This window comes from Ptychodera flava, unplaced genomic scaffold (assembly GCF_041260155.1).
Source record: "Ptychodera flava strain L36383 unplaced genomic scaffold, AS_Pfla_20210202 Scaffold_111__1_contigs__length_238570_pilon, whole genome shotgun sequence".
Lineage (NCBI taxonomy): Eukaryota > Metazoa > Hemichordata > Enteropneusta > Ptychoderidae > Ptychodera > Ptychodera flava.
The window spans coordinates 5,641-28,862 of record NW_027248293.1 but is presented as its reverse complement, the minus strand read 5'-3'; the positions used below and the strand labels follow the sequence as shown (position 1 = coordinate 28,862).

Sequence of the window (23,222 nt, the reverse complement as noted above, 5' to 3'; positions counted from 1 at the left end):
TCATAAGAAAATCAAATACAACTGTAAAAGCAGCGATGATACATCATCAGAATGGTTGGATGAGGAAGTTATGCACATAATCAAAATAGTTGATGACCCCCTAAAAATCCAATATGAAGTGCAATTTGAGGTAGACACAAATGAAAGATAGCATTTCAAATTGCTCACTGATTTGAAAAAGGGTGACTTGATAATATATGATTAGCCAAATCACAATGCAACAACAAAATCTGAAATTAATAAAACAGGTTTCTTTAATTACTGTTATATCATTAACATAAAAGCTGAAAAGAATTGTACAGTTTTGGTCAAATTTTATTTTATAATGTCACACTTTTGTTCCTGTAGGTTTTAACTTGAAGGGTTACACTCTTTTTTATCTATCATCGAACGCCCAACTTCATGTGAATGTTATACATCTCATGAATTCATCAGTGTGTTTCCTTTGAAACTTCATGAGTTGATAAGGAACTTCCTCTGAGAGTTCGCCCCCTCAACGATGTAATTAACAATTTTGCTACAGACTCGCCAGACAAGTCGGCGCGAACAAATAAAACTTGCTGGGGCATACAACGCGCGTGCACCACATTTATTTTCGCTGAGAGCATGTGCAGTTGTCTCTTGAACGCTCGATGCTTTCGCGGTGTTCGAGTTTTTCCAAACTTTTGTTGGTTTGTAAATGAAAATTTCATCAGAATTTGTGTTTAATGTTCACTTCCAATACTATGGTGCACAAAGGATAACACCCGTGTACATAAGAGAGAGGATGAATTCATGAGAATGAATTACGATGACTTTGCAAATGTTGTGTCGAGGGACGTCGAGTATTTACGCCGCATGAATTCGCAAAGGCTTATGGTAGATGATGAAGATGGGCAACTGATCGACATTCCCAAAAAAATCATTTCAAATAGCTAGTAAGTGAAAGTTTAAAATGCCGAGGTGGAACTTCAAAGGGGAAGATTTACGTTCAGGATGGAACATCGCCATCATTTCGGGCAAGTACGCAACTGACATTGATTCCGCCGTGAGGAAATGTCGCCTTGAGTACGAAGATAATTAAGATCTACCTGTTGTCAAAATGAAACCGTCGGGTGGTCCAACGATGGAAACAAGAAAAGACGAAACTATAGATTTTACTATTTTATTGCTAGTACATGCGGTTTTTTTTTATGAAATAAAAATCCCAGTCAAACCGAAGTATTTCATTCACATAATTTTGTGGAACTGAATATCTTTTTTATTTTTTTGCAGAAAGAGAAAGAACTGAAAGCAGTAAAAGATAAAATAAAAGAGTATGAAGCAGAATTAAGTAATGTGAAAATGTTCCTGGAAAAAAACCAAACACAGTTTGCTGCCGCGCTTCGACCAAGACTTCAAAAATTGTATCCAGAGAAGTATGCTGGACCTCAAGGACGAGCAAAATTACTAAGAGATATCCGTTTGTTGAAAGTTGGTTTAGATGGAAAGCTACCATCGTCAAACATCAATGATTCTGTGGATTTCCCAAAAATAATGGAAAGAGCGAGAAAAAATGTTGGTGATCTTTGTGTAATCTGGATGATGAAGATTCCAACATTATTCCACAAATCATCTAGCATTTCTCCGAGAAATATGAATAAATCTGATGTAGCTATCAGGTCAGTCTCTGCTGTTCAAGGCAGTTTCACTCAGCCATGTGCCCTCCCACCCTTTCCTCCAAATCCATGGTTTTCATACATACCATATCCCTATCCATTGGCACCAACGCTTACCCCTGCAGCTGGTTATACAAGTATGATCCAAGAAGGGGCAAGGATATCTTAACTTGCATCAACAGCGACCCACACAACAACAGCCATGTCAAGTCAAGATTCTGCCATGTACCAGCCACATGAGCTAGCCAGGTTTTCCAATGTACCTCATGAAAGTGGTTTCTCCCCCCCCCCCCGCTACTGTTGTGAGGGATACCCAGGAGTCTAATATAAATGTTGCATCTGCTGCTGCTTACAAACAACGTGAACCAGTCAGAATTTCTCATGGACCAGCTATTAGTGTTTTGTGTCCATCTTACAGCAGTGTACAGGGTCAACAACAATCTTTGCTGCCTGTTTGGCAACCTACTACTACTACTACTACTATACTACCTTTTCACCACAGCGTCAAGCTTGCGTCTCTGATCTACAAAGGGCAACCAATATTCCTGTTTATTCTGGTGGTAGATGACTGAGTCCCCTGTAACTACAGTTGCATCTCACAGCATGATATACTCAAGAAGCGAACCAGCTGGGAAGTATACCGGTAATACATCCCAACAACAGGTATTCCCTCCTCCGGTGTTATGAGGGAAAGTCAGGTCACTGGATTACAAATTTCCATAAACTTACCAAGTGAACCGGGTAGAATACCTGATATCACTAGATCATCAATAACTGTAGTACTCTATCTTCCTCTGCAGTAACACTTGATCAACAACACACAAGTGTACCTGCAGTACCATCTGCCACATACTTACCTCAGGAGCCAGCTATTGCCAGGATCTCTACAGATAGTGTATCAACAGCAAACAGTGGTTGTCCCTCCTCTCTGGCCGTGCCAAATCAGCCAGAAACTACTTTAACTGTTACACCCCCCAGCTGATACTATGAGGTTATCCCACGATATCAGCGCTTTGTTGGGACGTATTGCCACAAGTTAGGGTGCGAGCCGCATCACACGAGTCGAAGACGAGTGTGATGCGGCGCGCACCTCATGAGTGGCAATACGTCCCAACCAAGCGCTGATATCGGGGGATAACCGATTTATCATGTGCCCATGACCGTATATTTATGTAAAAGGTAATTAAAAATAAAGAAATTTTATTAGTTTTTGTCAGTCTTTCGAAGGGACTAGGTTTTTATATTCTGCCGCTGGTCTGAGCGCATTGTTTTTTTTTTTTGTTTTTTTTTTTCTTTAAAATAAAAGTTTTATTCATCATCAATACATCATCAACATAAATTACCTTTCAAAAACTCAATTTTCTCCATATTACATATCATTATAACACTTATTTAAATATTCTGTTGTCATCTACTACTTGTATTATCTCTCAAGAAAAAATTCACCAGTTCTTCAAGATCCTTATTTTCCTTATCATATTGATATAAGTTAACTCTTCTCTCAGAAATCTCCATATGTTTCCTTGATTGACAATTCTTTCTTTATACACACAAAAGGTTGAAACCATTATAACAAGATTGAATATTGCTAACGGTTCACAATCTAAAAAATATCCATATATTACATGCTTCCACATCAGCTTTATTTGTGTTCTATACTTCCTATTCAATATTTCCATCAATTTGTTCCAAAAATTATTTACAGCCTTACAATCAAAGAGAAAGTGCTGGCAGTCTTCAACGACATGACATAATTCACACTGTGGGTGTTGTACTTTTTTCCATTTCCATAAATTTAACTTGTGTGGTATTTTGTCATGTAACAGATAATAATTAAATTGGGATATTTTTTTTACAACCATGTTTTTCACTTTTATTGTCCAAATAAGCTTCCAATTATATGTAGTTCCTAATCTGTTGGTCCAGATCGTAGGTGCATATGAAATGACAGCACTTTTTTCCAATAGATTCCAGTAGAAATCTTTGCATGTGAATTGGTATACATCTCTATATTTTCCTTGATAATTTTTTCTCAGTGTTGTTTTGTTTTTTCTTCGAACAAATAATGCATTCTTAGCCATCAACATGATATTTCTCCATTCACGTGGTATGGCATTTTTCAGATTAATATATTGCATTAACCACTGTTTCTTGCTATGCAATTTACTTAACACACTGTTTTGTTTGATAAAAACACCATTTTCGAATAGATCTGCCACATAGATAAAACCTGACTCAATCCATTCTACGAAAAACATGACTCTCTTATTACATGTAATGAAGCGATTTCCCCAAATGACCTGTTCACCTATGTCATTTGGCGTTTTTCTCAATGTATCATCTTGCATGACAACATTATACCAGCTCATTAAAACGTTGGCATAAAAAACTGGTAATCTTTTCTTTATAAAACAGAGACCTTTCAGATCAAGATTATATGAAAAAACCAATGATGTACCACCAAAGTCTTTAAAGTGATACTCAGCAACAGCTTTCCAAGATTCATTCCCACATTTTGCTAATCTTTGAACCCATCTACACAAGAGCGCTTTAATCATTGTTTTGACATCAACCATTTTAAGACCTCCCTTTTCATATTTATTAATAATAATTTCTTTTTTAATTTTCCCTTTTTTACCGTTCCAAACAAAATCTGTAAATATGTAATTAAGCCTTTTTATTATGTCTTCTGGGGTGTCGATCATTGAAGCCAAGTATAATATTTTTGCCATTGCCAGACTTTTTATGATTGTAATCCTCCCAAATATTGTCAAGAATCTTTTCTTCCAGCCATTTAGTAAGGTTTCAATTTTGTCAAGTTTGTTATCCCAATTTAATTTTTTCACTTCATCTTTCTTATATCCAAAGTAAACCCCAAGTGCTTTAATCGGTTTCTCTGGCCATGGAATCAAACCTAAATCATTTCTTTTCCTCCATTTTCCAAGTTTTAATCCTTCAGTCTTGTCTCTATTTAATTTCAATCCCGAGTACTTTCCATATTCGTCAATTAAATTTAACAATCTTGTTAATGACCTTTCTTTACTAACATATACTTGCATATCGTCTGCTAATTGTGTTATTTGAATGCTTGTCTTATTAACTTTAAAACCAATATCTTCTTCATTTCTTATCGCTTGTGCGAGAATTTCAGCAACTATCAAAAATAGCAGGGCCGAAAGAGGACATCCCTGTCTGATTCCCCTTTGTAACTTAAAAGATGTTGTTATCCAGCCATTATTAATTATTGAACTGGTACAATTTGCATAGATTATTTTAATCCATTTTACGAAGTTTTTTCCCAAACCAAACTTCTCCAAGGCAGTGAACATAAAATTGTGTTCTGAGCGCATTGTTACATGTTTGTTTACAACAGCTGATCAAATTCGGCCCGGACACATGTGAAATAAAGCAACACATACAGCGCCCCGTCTAAAGCAGGTAGTTTTCATCAATTACACCCCAGGAGGGAAATATGGGCAAAGGTGGCCATAAGCCGCTAAAATTCGGCCCGGACACATGTGAAATAAAGCAACACATACAGCGCCCCGTCTAAAGCAGGTAGTTTTCATCAATTACACCCCAGGAGGGAAATATGGGCAAAGGTGGCCATATACGCCTAAAATTCGGCCTGGACACATGTGAAATAAAGCAACACATACAGCGCCCCGTCTAAAGCAGGTAGTTTTCATCAATTACACCCTAGGAGGGAAATATGGGCAAAGGTGGCCATATTTACTTCTAAAATTCGGCCCGGACACATGTGAAATAAAGCAACACATACAGCGCCCCGTCTAAAGCAGGTAGTTTTCATCAATTACACCCCAGGGGGGAAATATGGGCAAAGGTGGCCATAAGCCGCTGAAATTCGGCCGGGACAAATGTGAAATAAAGCAACACATACAGCGCCCCGTCTATAGCAGGTAGTTTTCATCAATTACACCCCAGGAGGGAAATATGGGCAAAGGTAGCCATATACGCCTTAAATTCGGCCCGGACACATGTGAAATAAAGCAACACATACAGCACCCCCTCTAAAGCAGGTAATTTTCATCAATTACACCCCAGGAGGGAAATATGGGCAAAGGTGGCCATAAGCCGCTGAAATTCGGCCGGGACAAATGTGAAATAAAGCAACACATACAGCTCCCCTCTAAAGCAGGTAGTTTTCATCAATTTTAAATTTGGTTCAGACAAATGTTAATGCAACACATACAACATCCCTCAAACAAAACATACTTAATCTAACCTGCTGAATGACAACAATCAAAACCACTAATTAAAACACACTTTTACTACCAACTGCACACATACTTTGATAAAGCAAAACCAATACAAAAATATGCAATTTGAAAACATTTATTCTATTACATAAAAATCATGTTCAGTACAAAAAAGTGACTAAGCATATATTGAAAATAAATAAATATCATTGAATCGCCCAATCAAGAGCGTCGTCAGGGGCAGCACGCAGAGAATGCGCCCCATCTCTTCTTGTGTGAATGTACTTCCCCCCCATTTTTTAAAATTTTTTTCGTGTTTTGCGTCTAAAATCTCAAAAACTTTGTCAACTCTGGTGGCTCTCCAAGGGAGTGGCCGCCTGCAAAGGAACTTTCTCTTTCTATTTGGAGCAATGTTAAAGTCGTCGTCAGAGGAAGATTCGCAGGAGCCTGAGTCGGTATCTTCACTGGAGATATAATCTGTAGTTTTCAGCAGCATGGTTATATAATGTTTTTCCTGTTGACTAATTGACGATGAGGATTGAAGCATGTCACGGCGCCTTGTTAGTTTCTGCAAAGGTAAAAATAGAAGCTCATAAATGTTTTTGACAGGTTATGATTGATCTATTACTGTATATGCCATACCACATACATTTAGGTTGTATCAATAAATAAGCAGAATCATTATATCTTTACAATACGAATTCAATGCATTCCTTATATGGTCACACATAGACATGGGTATTACTTGTCAAACAATGGCCCTAGAGATTATGGGACGTTAAGCTATACTTTTTCAATTTAGCCACGTGTGACTCGACTGAACAAGTAAGAAGCAAAACATATTTTGCAGAATAAAGAAACTGTGCAGTCTTATTATCTGATGTCAATGTTTACAAATATAATCAATGAAAACAAAATAAACATGGTCGATATCACATATTTAGCGTTTTCAGCAGTATATGTTTTTGGGGTATTGTCGAACAAATCTTAGCTTGAGTAGAACCTTTAATAACAGGTTTTTGCCACCTGCATGTACACAAATTACCTGTTGTTTTCTTTGTCTGCGGGCTTGTTTTTTCTTAAACGACGCCACAGTTCCCTTTTGCTGCCGTTTGCTTTCGCGCCGTTTCGTCATAAAATAAGTTTTCGTTGCAACTGTAATAAAGAAGAGAAAGGAGATAATTACTTTCAAGGTAGGGACAAATTATAATCATTAAGTGAAAGAGAAGAAAGCACCAACCGATCAAAAATGTGTGTGATTGTCGTTAGTCAAACCATCAGCAAACAAACTGTTGGTAAGAAAAGGAAATAATGCAAGCGTGCACTACATCAATGAAACTCACCATGAATAACAAAGTCATCTTCTGTCATCTGCCCTTGGACAGCTGTCTTGATTTCTTTGTTTATCTGCACATTGTGTGCATGGCCAAATCTGGAAGATAACAGTTAACCAGAATGAACTAAGCTAAGCATCACAAATTAAAGTGAACCGTGAAAATAAAAATGATAGCATAGAAGGTTTGGAATGTTTATCCCGGAGGTACATGACACAGGTTTGAAATTCTTACTGATTTATTATGCTTGCTGCTTTTGCGGTACATACAGCTAGATTAAAAAATGTTTGATATATTGAAAACTATCTCATCAAGAGCTCTCAGTTACATAATTTATTATTAAACACAAGAAAGTAAAATTTGTATATTCATCATATTCTTTCCAGATACTATTTTAGTATCTTCCTTCATCATTTGCGTTTTTAAGTTGTAGTTGAAATCGTTTAGTATTCGTCTCTATTGTCATTAGAGCAAAAAAAAAATATAAGTAAAAATGTATACTTACTGTTTGGTCGTATCCCACTTTTTACCAGCGTCTGCGTCGATAAGTCCATCATAAATGGAATGAATAGCACTCTGAAAAAGAATAAGAAATATACAATCAACATGTTCACCAGTGTTCACAGGTTCTCTGTTGTGAGGTAACAAAAAAAACATATTACAGAAATTCCGTAGTCATTTTGGAGCATAAGATATTCTTCGCACAATTCGTTGTTAATGTAGGCCTATTAAATGTAATAGATACACTCTTGCACATAGATTAAACAATGTGTGCAAGACAGCGGAGCGGCATTTCGGCGGCCCAGTTATGGGTCCTGATCACTGTATGTACTATCAAATGCTACCCGTATGATTTCCGTTTACAGTACAGTTATCAATAAAAAATTTAAAATGCATATTTCAACATTAAATGCAGGCAAGTGATCTTACAACGTTGTAAAATTCGCCGAGTGAAAACGTAACAGTAGACCTTAGCGGCCAAAGCCGTGCACTGTGCGCTATTGGCTGTGTGTCACATAGGCAATCCGAACGATTTCCATTTGCACGTTCAATCTCAATAAAACGCATGTTTCAACATTAAATACGGCTAGTTTTCAATCGGGTTCGAACCCACAACAGCATCAGTGGCCTGGACAGAAAAGTGACTTTTAAAAAATTCGCACTGCGCCTGTGCCTTGCCGATGCTGTTCGCAACACAGGCGTGATACGACACAACGTCTTTACGTGCATATTATCGACGTTGCATGGGAACATACTTCAACATCACGTCACAGGGGGCAGATGAAAGTCCCCTGGGGTTGGGAGGAGGTTTTCTTTGTGCAACGGTTCACCTTTAATATTTGATTTTATTAATTTTGACTGTGATATTTCAAATAAAGCTTTCGACTCCAAACTGTCTGACTGTGTTTCCAATTCCTTATCTCCTCTTCAACTGGTGCACATACCACTCTAATTGCTGCGCAAACATTGCCAACTTGTTAATGACTGAGCGTATCAGCGGATTAGCTTATTTAAGTCAACACCACGGCCGTCCCACACGTAATGTGTGTGGGACGGCTGTGGTGTTGACTCAATCACTTAATCCGCTGATACCGACAGCGGATTAGCAAGTTGGCAATGTTTTCTGAGCAATTACAGAGGCGTATACACAAGTTGGAGAGGAGATAAGGACTTGTCGGTAATATATAAAGCAGTCAGACGGTGTGGAGTCGAAATCTGTATTTGAAATACGATAGTCAAAATTAATAAAATTACTTGTAGTAATAAAGAAGCAGTCAGACGGTTTGGACTTAAACTTTATTTGAATATCACAGTCAAAATTAATAAAATCAAATGAGGTAAACCGTTGCACAAAAAAACTCCCTCCCCACCCCAGGGGACTGATTTCTTTCCCCTATGATCAGTCTGTATTGCGAGCACTGGCCACAGGGTGTTGTCTAAATGTCCGTCGCCAGGGGTGGTTAGGTGTTTCGTTGTATCGCTAATAAAGATATATTCTACCAACCTTTGGTGTTTCGGTCCTTACTTAGCACTGCCCTTGACAATCTTGCGTGTACGTTTTATCAACATGCTGCGTCTATTATCTGATGAGTTTGAGTGCCTAATTAGCCAAAGTAATCAAGGGTAAATTACTAATCTGTGGACGCTCTCACCAGATTATCACCGGATTAAATTTGACAAATCAATAACGAACGCACCAGCAAGGTATAACTGAAGAAAGGGCTGAAACTCTCAAAAGCCGTGTCACAGAAATCTACTTTACAATAAACATTCCTAATTTTCGAACGTCAACAGTTTTCTGACATGTTTAAACGGGGACAAGCCAATTTATGCCTTTGTCGGTTGCTTCTTTGAGCTGTAGAACGCTAATCGAAGCGGTGGAGTCAGTGTCCCGATGTCGTCCGTCAGACCGGAAGCCGGAACTACAAACCTTTAACCTTAGAAATGTTTACTTTAAGCCCACATGATCGATAGAGGTAAACAAATTAGCCAACATGCTTTGGAATCTAGGGTAAAGCTCATCGGTGTTTCTAAATACGGACATGACAATCTACATGTGTTTTGACTACAGCCGGTCATCGTTTGCGGGAGGAAACTCGCCGCTTGTGACATAAAAACTGACTAGTCGGCAAAGTATTTTCATGCCTTATATATGCTTATTCGTTTCAAGACGAGATGAAAGCTGCGAAGACAATTGGGAGCATAGTAATACTCAACCAGGTTGATCTATAAGTTTATAGGGAGTTATTGATGTCACAGTCTTGTCGAACGAAAACGGGGATGTTTAGGTCATAGCAAAGACGATAAATCAGTCAGCTGAATAAAACGAATTTTTTGGACACCATATCTTTTTATGTCAGTTTTTGAACCCGCGTGAAACCCTGCGTAACAATGTAATAACTATATATAATCAAAACCTTTTGGACATATCTTTTATGTCATCGTTTGGACACGCTTTAGAAATGCATGATATAGCATACTGTATATGTCTGACTGTCGGGGAAACACTTCTTGCGCCGCTGTCGGACTCAGTCGCGCGATCACGGTGTTTTTCCCCGTCTTTCCCTTGCACATTCGCTTTACCAAAAATGTGTTTTTTGTATAAAAACCGCAGCTTTACAGTTAAGGATGTTAGACTTCGAAGTTTATGCAATCCATCATCATATGGCCACTGGCTCGCCTTTGCATGTTATGTGGGACTTTGCTTGGAGTTCACTACCATTTGACGTAGGCTTCGTCGACTGATAGAATGGAATAACAGACAGATGTGTACATCGGACACAAATGCGAATGCACTGCTTTTGCGCCTCCGTCGGACTCAGTTGTTCTGTCTTTCCCTTGCACGTCAGCTTTCTCGAAAATGTGTTTTGTATAAAAACAACTTTACAGTGAAGGATGTGATCCCTCGAAGTTACTAATACACTTGTCGATTTGATATGCGAAGACACACTGACGACCAGTTATTTATTAGTTCTCAAACCTGGTGAAAATCATTCCGCGACACTAATCGATTATATGTCTTTTGGAGAACGTCCTAAGAACCTGACATGACCCTTGTTTGATGCGTTAGATAGTTGAGTATAAGGATTGATAAAATAATGTATCAAAATATACACAGATTCACGCGACTGCACTATCATATTCTTGGCAGTTCAATGACGTTTATGGCCGAGAGGGCGGGAGTCTCGGACCAAAGGGAGCATAAGCAGTATTCAGTACATTGCATGCTTTCCATGCAAAATCCGGCTTTGACTAATGTTCCCGTCCTGTTTCCGAGCATACCTTTCGAGCTGCGTAGCTAGTAATGTTGAAGTCAAGATATCCGAATCGTTCGTGTTCGAAATGCTTCTTGATTTGCAGAGAGAACACTCGACCTTCTTGTTTGTGTTTTAACTTAGCACATGGGGTCAATTGAAAAATTCAAAGCAAAATGCGGCGGTGCATAAATTCTGCAGGCATGTAGTCACCAACCCACAACACTGCTTGTACTGCTGAGCACACAATCGGTCGTATGTAAAACATGCCTTTTGTTATTTGAAAAAAAGACTAATAAAAAAGTGTACGTATTGCAAGAACGCGGTTGATAAACTGGACAAGTTGAAGGCGAGCTCGAACGTCGAGTTAATGAAGTCTTTTCCGTTCTTGTTCTCGACTAACACGGAATTGTTCAATATACCCGTCAAGTCTGATTAAGTTCGATGCGGTGTTTGGCACTCGACCATTACGCGTCGTTTTTGCCGGGCCAGCAGGAAGAGTATAAACACATCTCCGATACGTTACCAAGGTGTGTTGAACACATACCACGCATTCCTGGATGTCCTCCTTTGCGTTTACAAATGCATATTCAAGTTTGTTGAGCCTTCTGTTTGTTTCTGAATACATGAATATAAAGTGTCCACTAGTTTTACGGACCACCTCTGGACACGGCTTTTGAGAGTTTCAGCCCTTTCTTCAGTTATACCTTGCTGGTGCGTTCGTTATTGACTTTGTCAAATTTAATCCGGTGATAATCTGGTGACAGCGTCCACAAATTAGTAATTTACCTTGATTGCTGTGGCTAATAGGGCACTCAAACTCATCAGATAATAGACGCAGCATGTTGATAAAACGTATACGCAAGATTGTCAAGGGCAGTGCTAAGTTAAGACCGAATCACCAAAGGTTGGTAGAATATATCTTTATTAGCGATACAACGAAACACCTACCCACCCCTGGGGACGGACATTTAGACAACACCCTGTGCATACACTAGCACTGGCCAACATCTCCCTGGATACAGGGCCTACGTCCTCGATTTGTCAAAATATGGCCTAAATTTAACTTGTCCATACCTTAAGTTTTCTCGATGGCCTTATTTTTCGCCTAGCCCGAGACTCTTCTGCCAGCTTTTCCTCGAGTAACTGCTGCTTTTTTAGCATTTCTTCTTGGTTCTTGAGGAGGCGCTGAAACTCTTCTCTGCTGATAGTAACTTCTTCAGTAGTACTAGTAGACGGTCTTGCGGCGTCAGTGCCCGGACCCACGTCCTCTCCACCCAGTAGAAGTTCTCGTCTTGGCCGGATGAGACCAAGAAGGGATGACGACTCAGTCAAACTGGACTGCGGAGTTACTTCTGTTTGATTTTTGGTGCTTGGCGTAGACATCGTAGATGATTTCGAAATGCTGAGGTTTTTAAACTTCGCGGTTGTTGTACTTTTTATATACACATATGTATGCAAATTTCGATTCATCTTTAGCATATACCACGCCCCATTAGGCTCTAACCTTTGACATTAATGGGAAGATCCACAAAATAATAAGACGCACTCGCACATTACACATTTGTCTGTGAACATAGATGAAACATTATAATTTGTAGGTTTGATTTCTGATTTCTGTAAAAGAGCCAAATTGTGGAGCCAACATTCGCGTATTTTAAATAGGCACTTTGTTTTGAAGCGCACGAGGACGTTCTGAGCATGAGGGCGCTGCCAGACCTGAACTTCCTGTTCCTTGACAGAGTTTCCGGTGCAACGAGAGACGCGAATCCGAGAGCACAGAGAGTGCTACAGGTAAGTTTATTTTATAAAGGCAAAGCAATCGGTGAAAAGGAATAAATGTTTTCTTCTCCATTTCACGGTTGGTATACATCGGTAGACGACGAAGTAAAACCAAAGTTAAATTTCTCCCTCGGCATGTATCGTGGATGTGTACTATATCCGTGGCGGACCGGTACAGAATGGATCGCAGAATGTTTTGGAGGCTAGAAACTTGAATACGTACCGTTTCGACCCATGAATTCACCAAATCCTTGACTGAATTTTGGGCCTCCGCCGCCGATGTACGGTTTGTAATAGTTGGATCCCCGGGTCCCCTTACCCCTCCCCTCCAAATGACCCTACGGTTCCGTGTTGTTTCGATACGTATCGGCCGCCGCGTGATATGCATGCCGACTTTTCTATGCATACCACGCGGCGGCCGGCCAATATGTATCGAACACACGGAACCGTGATGACCCCCACGGATATGCTGCCCCTGCTCTGATGTACAGATTTAGCCGTACGTAAGAAAAAATACTGCCAAGAAAGTAGCATCAACGAATGTATTGATTTGTATACCAAATCTCCATACAGCTTCAGTAGAAAATTAAGTCATGTTTACCACTCTACTTCACCTTACGTTCGTAGGGCAAATGTCACTGTTTCACCATAGAGGAGGCTATAGGCTAGAGCTACCAAAATTGGTAGTTCCATGGTTTCACATCGGCACGAGGGAGAGTGGTTTTGAACACAAATAGAGGAATAAAGACACTTTCAATTTTGTTATGGGCATAAAATCAAAAAAGGTAGGTCCTAAAAGCAAATAAATTCATTGTCAAATGCAGCGGTGAGCTCATGTCTGGAAATAGTCCAGAAAAACATTTTCTTATCAGGACAAGACTCAAATTATTGTAATCCATCCATTGTTTCCATGAACATTCAAGCGATTTAGTCATAGGTTTAAGGTTTTTGGGAAATGGCATGATCCTAGTACCACTGTTATGACACAAGTCAGTAACCATGGACTAACAAAGCAAATACTTAGGCTTTCCTATGTTTTTCCCTGTAGGTCGCTACATGCCAGTTTGAAATAGCAATCTTCATCAGTTATTGTAATTGTTGACTGATACTTGAATTCTGAATACGGTAAGTTGCAAGATCCTTCCTGTTTAATTTTAGCGAGGAAGTAATGTTGCTACCACCATGGTTTCTTAGGTCTGTGTACTAGTATATACATCATGCCATAGCCAAGCCAGAATAATCAAGTATTGACAAAACAAAAAATATTCTTCAGATGACAATTTTAATTGGGTACAAGACAATATATACGCTATTTGCAAAGAATTATGTGTTCTTCATAATTTTTTTCCCAGACTGTCATGTCAACACAATTGATCATGTATTTTTAATGTCTATACTGTCCCACTTATAATTTCACAATTTGTTGAATATCGAAAAATATTTTGAAATCTTCAAACTATTCGAATTTTGTCTTGAGAATCTACCAAAATGTTAGTGTTAGAATGTAGCTAGTGTGGAAGGGTCTTGTTGATTTGCCCATCCTTCTGGTTTGTTTGAAACTTGAAACTGAGCAAGGTGTTCACCCATTCTCACCTTTGATCACGGCAGCCAGTTCATGTTGTCAGTCTGTAAACATGAAACAATACACTGTTTATTGGCTTGTCCACTGCTTGTCCCTTATCTTGTCAGGTGTAAAGACCACATGCACTGGACAAACAATGCATTGTTCATTGGCTTGTAGGCTATAGAATGGTCAAATATGTACAGGAAGTAGACCATTTCATGCAACTTTCAGATTTCCTGAAGAAACTAGCTCTAAGTATGAACGTTTAGCTTGATAATCTGGTGGCATTCAGAGTTGTTATAATTGTCTAACAAACTGCTAAATGTGAGGTTACATGAAACATAGGGCCAGGTCCAAGCCAAAGCACATGGTTGTAGCGGAAGAGTCTTGACTTTGCCAGCTGAAGTAATGTAGTGTCATCAAAGGTTTCCTAAAGAAGTTTACAAAATATTTTAGCCTGTGTTGGTTTCAACCCATAATATTTATGACCCTGGTTGTTTCAGCCGGCACCCTAGCCGTGTCTGCCCGTACAAGCGCAGCCCACACCCCAACTTTGCCATAAGTTCAAGAGCCCATGACTTCCTTGATGTTTTTTGTGGACCTGAGAGGTCTATACACATACACACTGTCGCAGATAATTGTGGGGTACAGAACTGCAGCAAAGCCCAACTTAAACTTTCATCTAAGTTTAACTTACCTTATCATTTGGGTGTAATCTTGCTGAGTAAGTTGGAGCAATATTTTACATGATGAGAAATACAAACATGGTAGTCATCAATTTTGTTAATTGCCAAAAGTTTATACATTTGCAGTTTCCCTAGTAAATTAGAGTCTGGTCTGTTGATTTATAATTTGCTAGTGGCCCCACTTTAATTTTATAACAGCCCAAGAAAACTGCATACTCTAGTTTACTCATAGCAAAAACATCTCGGGTGTCTGGACTGAAACAGCAGAGGTCATGAAAGTTACAGGCTAAAACTCACACAGGCCCTGAAACAACAAGAAATGGTGTGTGGGTTGATGGGTGTCTTTCTTTAACACTTGCTATAAAATAAGGCTTGGAAATGTTTGTGTATTTTCATCGCGTAAGAAATGTGAACTAAGTTTAAACTGCTACAAATATGGGTGAAGTTAGATAAACAAAACATTTTGATCACAATTCACGCAAAGCATGATGTAAAGAATACAAGGACACAAATAATCCCATCTGATGTAAAATCATCACTGTGCCTGTACTCCCATAACTAAGACAGTGTCTTTATTTTGGACAATGAATATTAACATAGTTATATGTAAAGTAGTGAAGCCAAGAAATAGAGTAGATTTCAGAGTAATGATCAATGTCAGTAAAGAAGCAGGTGATGATAGTTGAATTATGGTCAACATTAACAGTAACAAGACAGTCTATTGTTTACACCAAGTTGAACAATTGCACATGTCTTTGCAAAACAAGACCATGGACATTAACCAAGCTAAAACCTTGTCATAAGAGACATTTTTTGGGAAAGGACATACTACCACACTGTCATGACACAAGTCATGACTAACCAAGCAAAAACTTAGGCTTTCCCTATATTTTTCCCTGTAGGTCGCTACATGCCAGTTTGAAATAGCAATCTTCATCAGTTATTGTAATTGTTGACTGATACTTGAATTCTGAATACGGTAAGTTGCAAGATCCTTCCTGTTTAATTTTAGCGAGGAAGTAATGTTGCTACCACCATGGTTTCTTAGGTCTGTGTACTAGTATATACATCATGCCATAGCCAAGCCAGAATAATCAAGTATTGACAAAACAAAAAATATTCTTCAGATGACAATTTTAATTGGGTACAAGACAATATATACGCTATTTGCAAAGAATGATGTGTTCTTCATAATTTTTTTCCCAGACTGTCATGTCATTTTTAATGTCTGGTGTGTCCCAATCATAATTTGACATTTCTTGGATAAGGCCCTTTGTATGGCTCTTGTGCATCCTTCCCTAGGCTGTTCACATAATGTTCACACAGACCAGACTTTGTTAAACTGTAAATGGTAAATTGTTCTGTGCAGGTTCACCTGGTGACTGTTTCAGAGAATAATTCGAATTTTCCTGACAATATACCAAAATGTTAGTGTTAGAATGTAGCTAGTGTGGAATAATCTTGTTGATTTGCCCATCCTTCTGGTTTGTTTGAAAACCTGAAACTGAGCAAGGTGTTCACCCATTCTCACCTTTGATCACAGCAGCCAGTTCATGTTGTCAGTCTGTAAACATGAAACAATACACTGTTCATTGGCTTGTCCACTGCTTGTCCCTTATCTTGTCAGGTGTATAGACCACATGCACTGGACAAACAATTGTTTATTGGCTTGTCCACTGCTTGTAGGCTATGGAATTACAAGATAATATCCCATGATTCATTTTGATCTTTAGCAATAGATATTCCCCAGTCAAGCCTAGCATAGCTCACATGTGTAGAGAAAATTGTAGACAACATAAAATTTTGAAAGCATACTTTGAAGTAGACAATTATTGTCAATATCAGTCCAGATGATTTTGAAAATAATGCGTTACTGATAGAGGGAAATTGAAATTTTATAAAGTTATCAAGCAGTTGTGTGGCCAGCCAAACAGAAACATTGCAGTATGACAGGGACACTGGAAGAACCTGTATGTCAAATAAAATATGCTGAATTTAGCCTGCATTTGGTGTACCAATCTGAGCTTAAAGCATAAGTCTGCATCCGTAGTCAGGGCATGAAAATTATGCTGGTCTGAGGTCCTGGACCAGTGATTTTTTATCGCAGACCAGTATAAAATCACCCCACAAAAGTCCGCAGACCAGTAGGAATGGGAGCCAATTAAATTTCGTTTTGGGGATTTTCCTGATGTCGGGGTCAAATGTTTCACTGAAGCAGCTTGTTATGCTAAAAAGCTAAATCACCATCACTTGGCAACAGAGCGGGAACGTTTCCCTCTAGTGCTTACTACATCATGTGAGATGCTGTGATCAGCGAATAGTACTAGTAGAAGTAATGCTTCTGGAGGTCGTCCTGATAATGCAAACCGTGCTAAGGGTTACTTGAGGAGTCTGAAATCTGTAAAGTTTATCAAGATGTTGTACTTCTTGTTAGATTATTTACCCATTGTTTCTGATTTGTCAAGAGCCTTTCAATTAGAAGACCTGTTGATTGTTGAAATTCCAGACAGACTTGAACAAACTGTTGTGAAACTAAATGCACTAAAATCTGTTCCTGGCAAAAATCTTAAATATTTTCTTGAAGTGTATAGTGTTGATGATCGTAAATTTGGAGTTTGGAGATCACTGGCAAAGCATTGATGCCAGAATACACTGTTGATGAAGTCTACGTCAATCTCATAAATAATACAATAAGATATATTAATGATAGATTTGATATCATGAGCCAGTAACCACTCAAAGAAATGCAAAATCTTAAATTTCATAAATGGCTTTTAGGTGAGGAATTATATGAATATGGTAATGTTGAAATGCACAAACTATGTAGGAAACTCCTGTTTCCAACTATTTCTCTGATGCAGAGAGAGAGTCAGTTTGCAGTGATTGGCTAGCAGTAAAAATCTATTGTAGGAACTTTAGAGCTACTCTCTGCTGAGTATGTATTCATTAGTATTGCAGTCAGTTCATGTTGTTGGTGAAGGCATGGTCAAGTTGTTAGATTATTTGTTCACAATGTCACCCAGCACAAGTGCATGCAAAAGAGGCTTTTCAAAGGTGAACAATATTAAAAACGCACATCTATGACTCAAAATTTTTATGATCAGCTGTTTATTATGTCAGAAGGGCCAACCCTTCAAAGATTTGATCCAGATCCTGCCATAGCAATGTGTCACTGTACTGTAGATTTCCCATAATTCATTATGATTTGTTTCCTCGGAGATCCCTGAGTGAAGTCCTCCATGTGTAGACAAATTCACAGACTATTTATCATAATTTTGAAAACGTACTTTTATTCACACTTTTCTTCTCAATTCTCATTTTAAATAATTTGGAAAATTATGCATAATTGAGAGAGGAGATGGCATTTTTGTGAAATTTGCCACAGATTGTGTCCTCAGCCATACAGAATAATGTGATGGAAAGTAGGGAGACTAGTTACACCTGTTTTATGAAACAAAAGGATATTGATTTTTTGCAATGGAATAGGCAAAAGATTTTGCATTCTAAGTTTTCTCAGAGTAAGACCCCTTCAGTTCGTCATAACTTGCTGCCAAACAGCACGGCATTTGTAGTACCTACAGAATGTTACTTTTATGGTTGTTTAGTGGTTATTTTGAATTTTTCACTAAAATATCTAAACGTACTTTTATTAGTATATGTTAAAAAATATTCTGATGCTGTACATTAGTGCTTACATGCAGAACTGAAAAAGTTTTTAGAAAAGTAACCTTCAAGGATACAAATCAAAGAGAATTGTGAGTAATTTTTTGTGCTGTGAGGTGGCTCATTACCCCTGAAATAGGTAGACATATGAAGGACACAAACTCTCGGGTACTCGTAAGACAGAAACTACTGAACAAGAACTTGTGAAATCTGCCAAGTAAATGTATACATGTATGCAACATGTCTCTGTATGTGCATCCCAAGCAAACCTCACCGAAATAAAAGCAAATTTAAAATGAGTAAGAGAACTGAATCATTTGTGTATTGTATGCAAAGTTTGTGGACCAGTGGATTTTACCTTGGGACCAGTGAAAAAAGGGAAATTTTCAGGCCCTGGTAGTATGTACGTCTTTAACCCTTTTCCTGCTAGACAGTATCACTCCCCCATCAGCCAAGTCAGTAAAAAGCGGTATTGAGCCAAAACATGAAGTATTTTAACCAACTTGGCTTGGTATGTTATAGGATCTTTAATCCAAAAATATCAAGTTTACAGTATTTATGTTTTCAACAGCTTTCAAATGTACAGTATTGTGTTAAAATACACCATATGGAATATGTTGTGTTTCATTTATTTTAACCATCTTGACCTGGTGGTGAAATATGGACTTGGCAGGAAAAGGGTTTAGCCGTTCACTGTAAAAATTTGAGAACCACTTCGCATTCAGCTTGTATTTAGTGTGTTGATGCATTTGGGGCTGTAGATGGGATTTTGTTCGAATGAAGTTGTCAATGCCCAATGAGCTGATAAAATGTGAAAATTGGCAGAAATTGATAACCCAAGAACCCCTGTTCAGATTTGTTTGAAAATTAGTGTGCAAGTACTTTAGGTGGATCTCATACAGTTCTATATATTTCGTGAAGATATATGTATCTTGACTGTTTATTGTTGCTGAAATTTTTGGTGATTTTTATCATTTTCTGTGAAAAATCTTCTCTGAAACAGCTGGCCAAATCGCTTTCAAATTATTTTGGTTGTTTACAAGGGTGTTACCTTTCTAATTTTATTTACTTACACATATACACAATGAAGTTAATTTGTTTGATATAATCCAAAAGGGCTGCCAGTAGACTTTGCACAGTTAGTTGCATATACAAACTCTTCAGTTGTTGTCAAGAATCCTCATAACACAATGTCAAAGATTTAAATAATATTGAATTGGTTGGGATTGTTTCATCAGTGATGACTTGTACTTGATAGACTGATATACAGCCACATGTAGAACTGTAGATATATCTTTGTTCATATCTTGTAATTTGTATTCTTTGTTTTTGTTGTTCTTTAGCACCCGATGGCTTCAAAAAGGAAACATTGTCCACACTGTGATGATGAGGTGATAGTAAAAGTCTACAAGCAGCACCGCAAGCGATACTATAATGAAATCTCTGACACCTGGACCACACTTGATGACATTGACCGAGAAGAAGAAGAATTACTGTTCAGTGATAAACGTTTTAAGATATTGTCTGGCAATGATGTTGACTCTGTCAGTTTTACTGATGATCAGCATGGACTCACAAGTGAAGAGAACATGGACATTGAAGGAATTCACGAGAACATTCAACATGGAGAAGAATTACTCCAAAATTTTATAAAGGATTTAGAGGAGGAAGACCGTGTGTACTTCTGTGAACCTGGTACAGACGAGGAAAGAGATTTTGTGAGTGGGCATTGTGAGATTTGGGACACTGTAGACGAGGACGATATAAATGAGGATTTCAAGGAACACTTAAACTCCTCAGATCTTTTTGTATCAGTGTCTGCAGCAGAGTCACATGATCCAAGGTTATTGACATTAGCCAATTTGTTTTGTCTTTTCCTTTCCTACCTGTGGTATTTTCACAATGTGACAGATGCATGTATGATGTTGATACTTGGTTTTTTCAAGACATTGTTTCATGTTTTAGGAGCAATATTCCCATGCATTTCTGCCTTTTCTATTCTTTTGCCTGTAAGTTTATACAAACTGAAAAAATCCATGGGTCTACATGAAGACAGGTTTATCAAATATGTTGTTTGCCCAAAATGTTGTTCAGTATATAAGTTCAATGATTGTTACAAGCGAGTGGGTAATAAAAATGTGCCTGTCAAATGTAAATTTATTGAGTTTCCTGCACATAAACAAAAAAAATTCAGGCAACCGTGTGGAGCACCTTTACTCAAAGAAGTAGAACTACAGGGAAACAAGAAGCGTTTATACCCATTTAAAGTATATTGTTACAAATCTGTGCTACAGTCTTTATCAGATCTGGTCAAACGTGAAGGTTTTGTAGAAAAGTGTGAACTATGGCGTGACAGGAGACCAACGCCCGGTGTCCTGTCAGATATTTATGATGGCAGAATTTGGCGAGAGTTTCAAACTGTAAATGGCCGGTCTTTCTTAAACTTTCCACAAAATTATGCATTTCAGTTGAATTTAGATTGGTTTTGCCATTCAAACATCTTCCGTATAGTGTAGGAGCACTGTACATGGTAATTCTTAACTTGCCACGTGTTGAACGGTACAAGAAGGAAAATGTCATCCTTGTCGGGTTGATACCAGGTCCTCGGGAGCCTTCACTGAATGTTAATTCTTTTCTCAACCCTTTAGTTGAAGAAATGAAATTGTTATGGGATGAAGGTTTAACGTGTTCCATTATAGAATCTGGCAAAAAGCAGTTTGTAAATTCCATGCTGCTTTAATTAATGTAGTATCTGATGTACCAGCAACAAGAAAACTCTGTGGGTTTGTGGGACATACAGCTAAAAGGGGCTGTTCTAAATGTGAGAAAGACTTTGTGTGTAACAACTTGGTGAGAAAATTGATTATGGGGGTTTTGAACCTGCAAAAAAGCGAAACAATTCTGATCATCGGAAACAGGCTGAAGAGACTGATCAACAAATGTCTAAGAAAGATAGGAATTCATTAGTATCAAAATATGGGGCACGGTATACATCTTTAATGAGACTTGCATACTTTGATTGTGTAAGATTTCATGTCATTGACCCACTTCACAATTTATTTCTGGGTACAGGCAAACACATTATGAAAAATATCTGGCTAGACAAAGACAAACCAAAGATTTCTAAAGATCAACTTGAAACCATCCAACAAAAAATTGACATTACCAGGGCTCCATCAAATATGGGCAGAATGCCATTAAAAATAGCAACAAGTTTGGTGGTTTCACTGCAGACCAGTGGAAACATTGGATTATTCTGTTTTCAGTGTTTTCATTGAAAGGAATTTTACCAGGGAAAGAGATGGAAATGTGGCGCCTTTTTGTACTGGCCTGTCATATGCTGTGTGCTCCGGTGGTAACTATAGCTAATGTAGCTAAAGGTCATTCATATCTAATGCAATTTTGTCGCCAGTTTGAGAAGATTTATGGCTCTGAAAAAGTGACTCCAAATATGCACTATCACACGCATTTAGTTGACTGTATTCTAGATTATGGACCTGTGTATTCGTTTTGGACCTTCCCATATGAAAGATACAATGGTATACTTTCTGATTATTGTGCCAATCACAGATCAGTAGAAATACAGATAATGCGGAAATTTATAAATGAACAATTACTTCACAGCATGCCTAAACCAAATGACTACCAGGAATTCAATTCATTTTTCCCTCTGAGTTGTCAACAGAATGTATCTTCACCATCACAGGCACAAACTGATGATGAATCAGTATCAATATTAGGTAGATTGTCACTAGGAATTGAGGAGTTTAATTTGTCACTTGCATTAAAAACAATGCACTTATTTCATATGGTGGGTCCTATTTGTATGGAATTCCTGGATGCATCATGGACAACTAATCTCAGAGACATGTACAGCACTTTTCTTGTAGAGTCTGCTCTTGACACACTGACTGGTTATATTAAGAAATGTGCTGCTGTGAAAGTGGGACAAGATTTACTGGGATCTGAAGACTCACGATACAAAAGATCTTCATTAATTCTGGCTCGCTGGTGTACACTGGGTGGCAAAATGATCATCACAATGGATTACTAAGACCGGGTGTTATCGAGTACTTTTTCTCTCAGTATTTGTATGTGAATAGCAAACAGGAATTATTATATCAGCAAAGGTGCGATGGTTTCAACAGCATCACAATGTCAACTATTATGGTGAACCAGTGGAGGTTTGGTGTAAGGATGCATATGAAATGTCTGGGCCAGCATCATTCATTCCACTTCAAAAAATTCAAGGGAAGTTTATCGCAGGTTTTGACACCATTAATAGAGAGAAAATAATGTGTGTCATTCCACGTGCAGTTAAAATGTATTTGTGAAATGCAAACATGAGGTGGCATTTTTCTTCTTATTGTAAATAATATGTATTTATTTTATTGAATGGCAAAACCGTGTATATTCCAGTAGCCCAGTTCATTGTTAATAAAAAAAATATCTGTTGTGTTAAAATACATCTGAGATGTTGTTTGTGTTGACTCTTGTGTGCGCAAGCCAGTAAGCTTTCTGTGTCTTTCACTTCCCACAGAAAGAGAGAGAGGGAGGAAAAGCTGAGGTTCATTTTTCCAT

General features: G+C 38.2%; 2 protein-coding genes across 2 annotated transcripts; one reads left to right on the top strand and one right to left on the bottom strand.

Moving 5' to 3' along the window:
• Positions 1 to 5,977: 5,977 nt before the first annotated feature.
• Positions 5,978 to 12,342, bottom strand: LOC139126636 (uncharacterized). Its single transcript, XM_070692694.1, has 5 exons — positions 12,024 to 12,342; positions 7,697 to 7,767; positions 7,201 to 7,289; positions 6,903 to 7,012; positions 5,978 to 6,425 (listed from the first exon to the last, which is right to left on the bottom strand). The coding sequence occupies exons 1-5, from the start codon at positions 12,330 to 12,332 to the stop codon at positions 6,036 to 6,038; spliced, it is 969 nt and encodes a 322-aa protein (XP_070548795.1). The 5' UTR covers positions 12,333 to 12,342; the 3' UTR covers positions 5,978 to 6,035.
• A 1,432-nt stretch (positions 12,343 to 13,774) lies between these two features.
• LOC139126638 (uncharacterized) lies at positions 13,775 to 22,448 on the top strand. The gene is made up of 3 exons (XM_070692695.1): positions 13,775 to 13,853; positions 15,881 to 15,957; positions 19,985 to 22,448. The coding sequence occupies exon 3, from the start codon at positions 19,991 to 19,993 to the stop codon at positions 21,155 to 21,157; it is 1,167 nt and encodes a 388-aa protein (XP_070548796.1). The 5' UTR covers positions 13,775 to 13,853; positions 15,881 to 15,957; positions 19,985 to 19,990; the 3' UTR covers positions 21,158 to 22,448.
• The last annotated feature ends 774 nt before the right edge of the window (positions 22,449 to 23,222 follow it).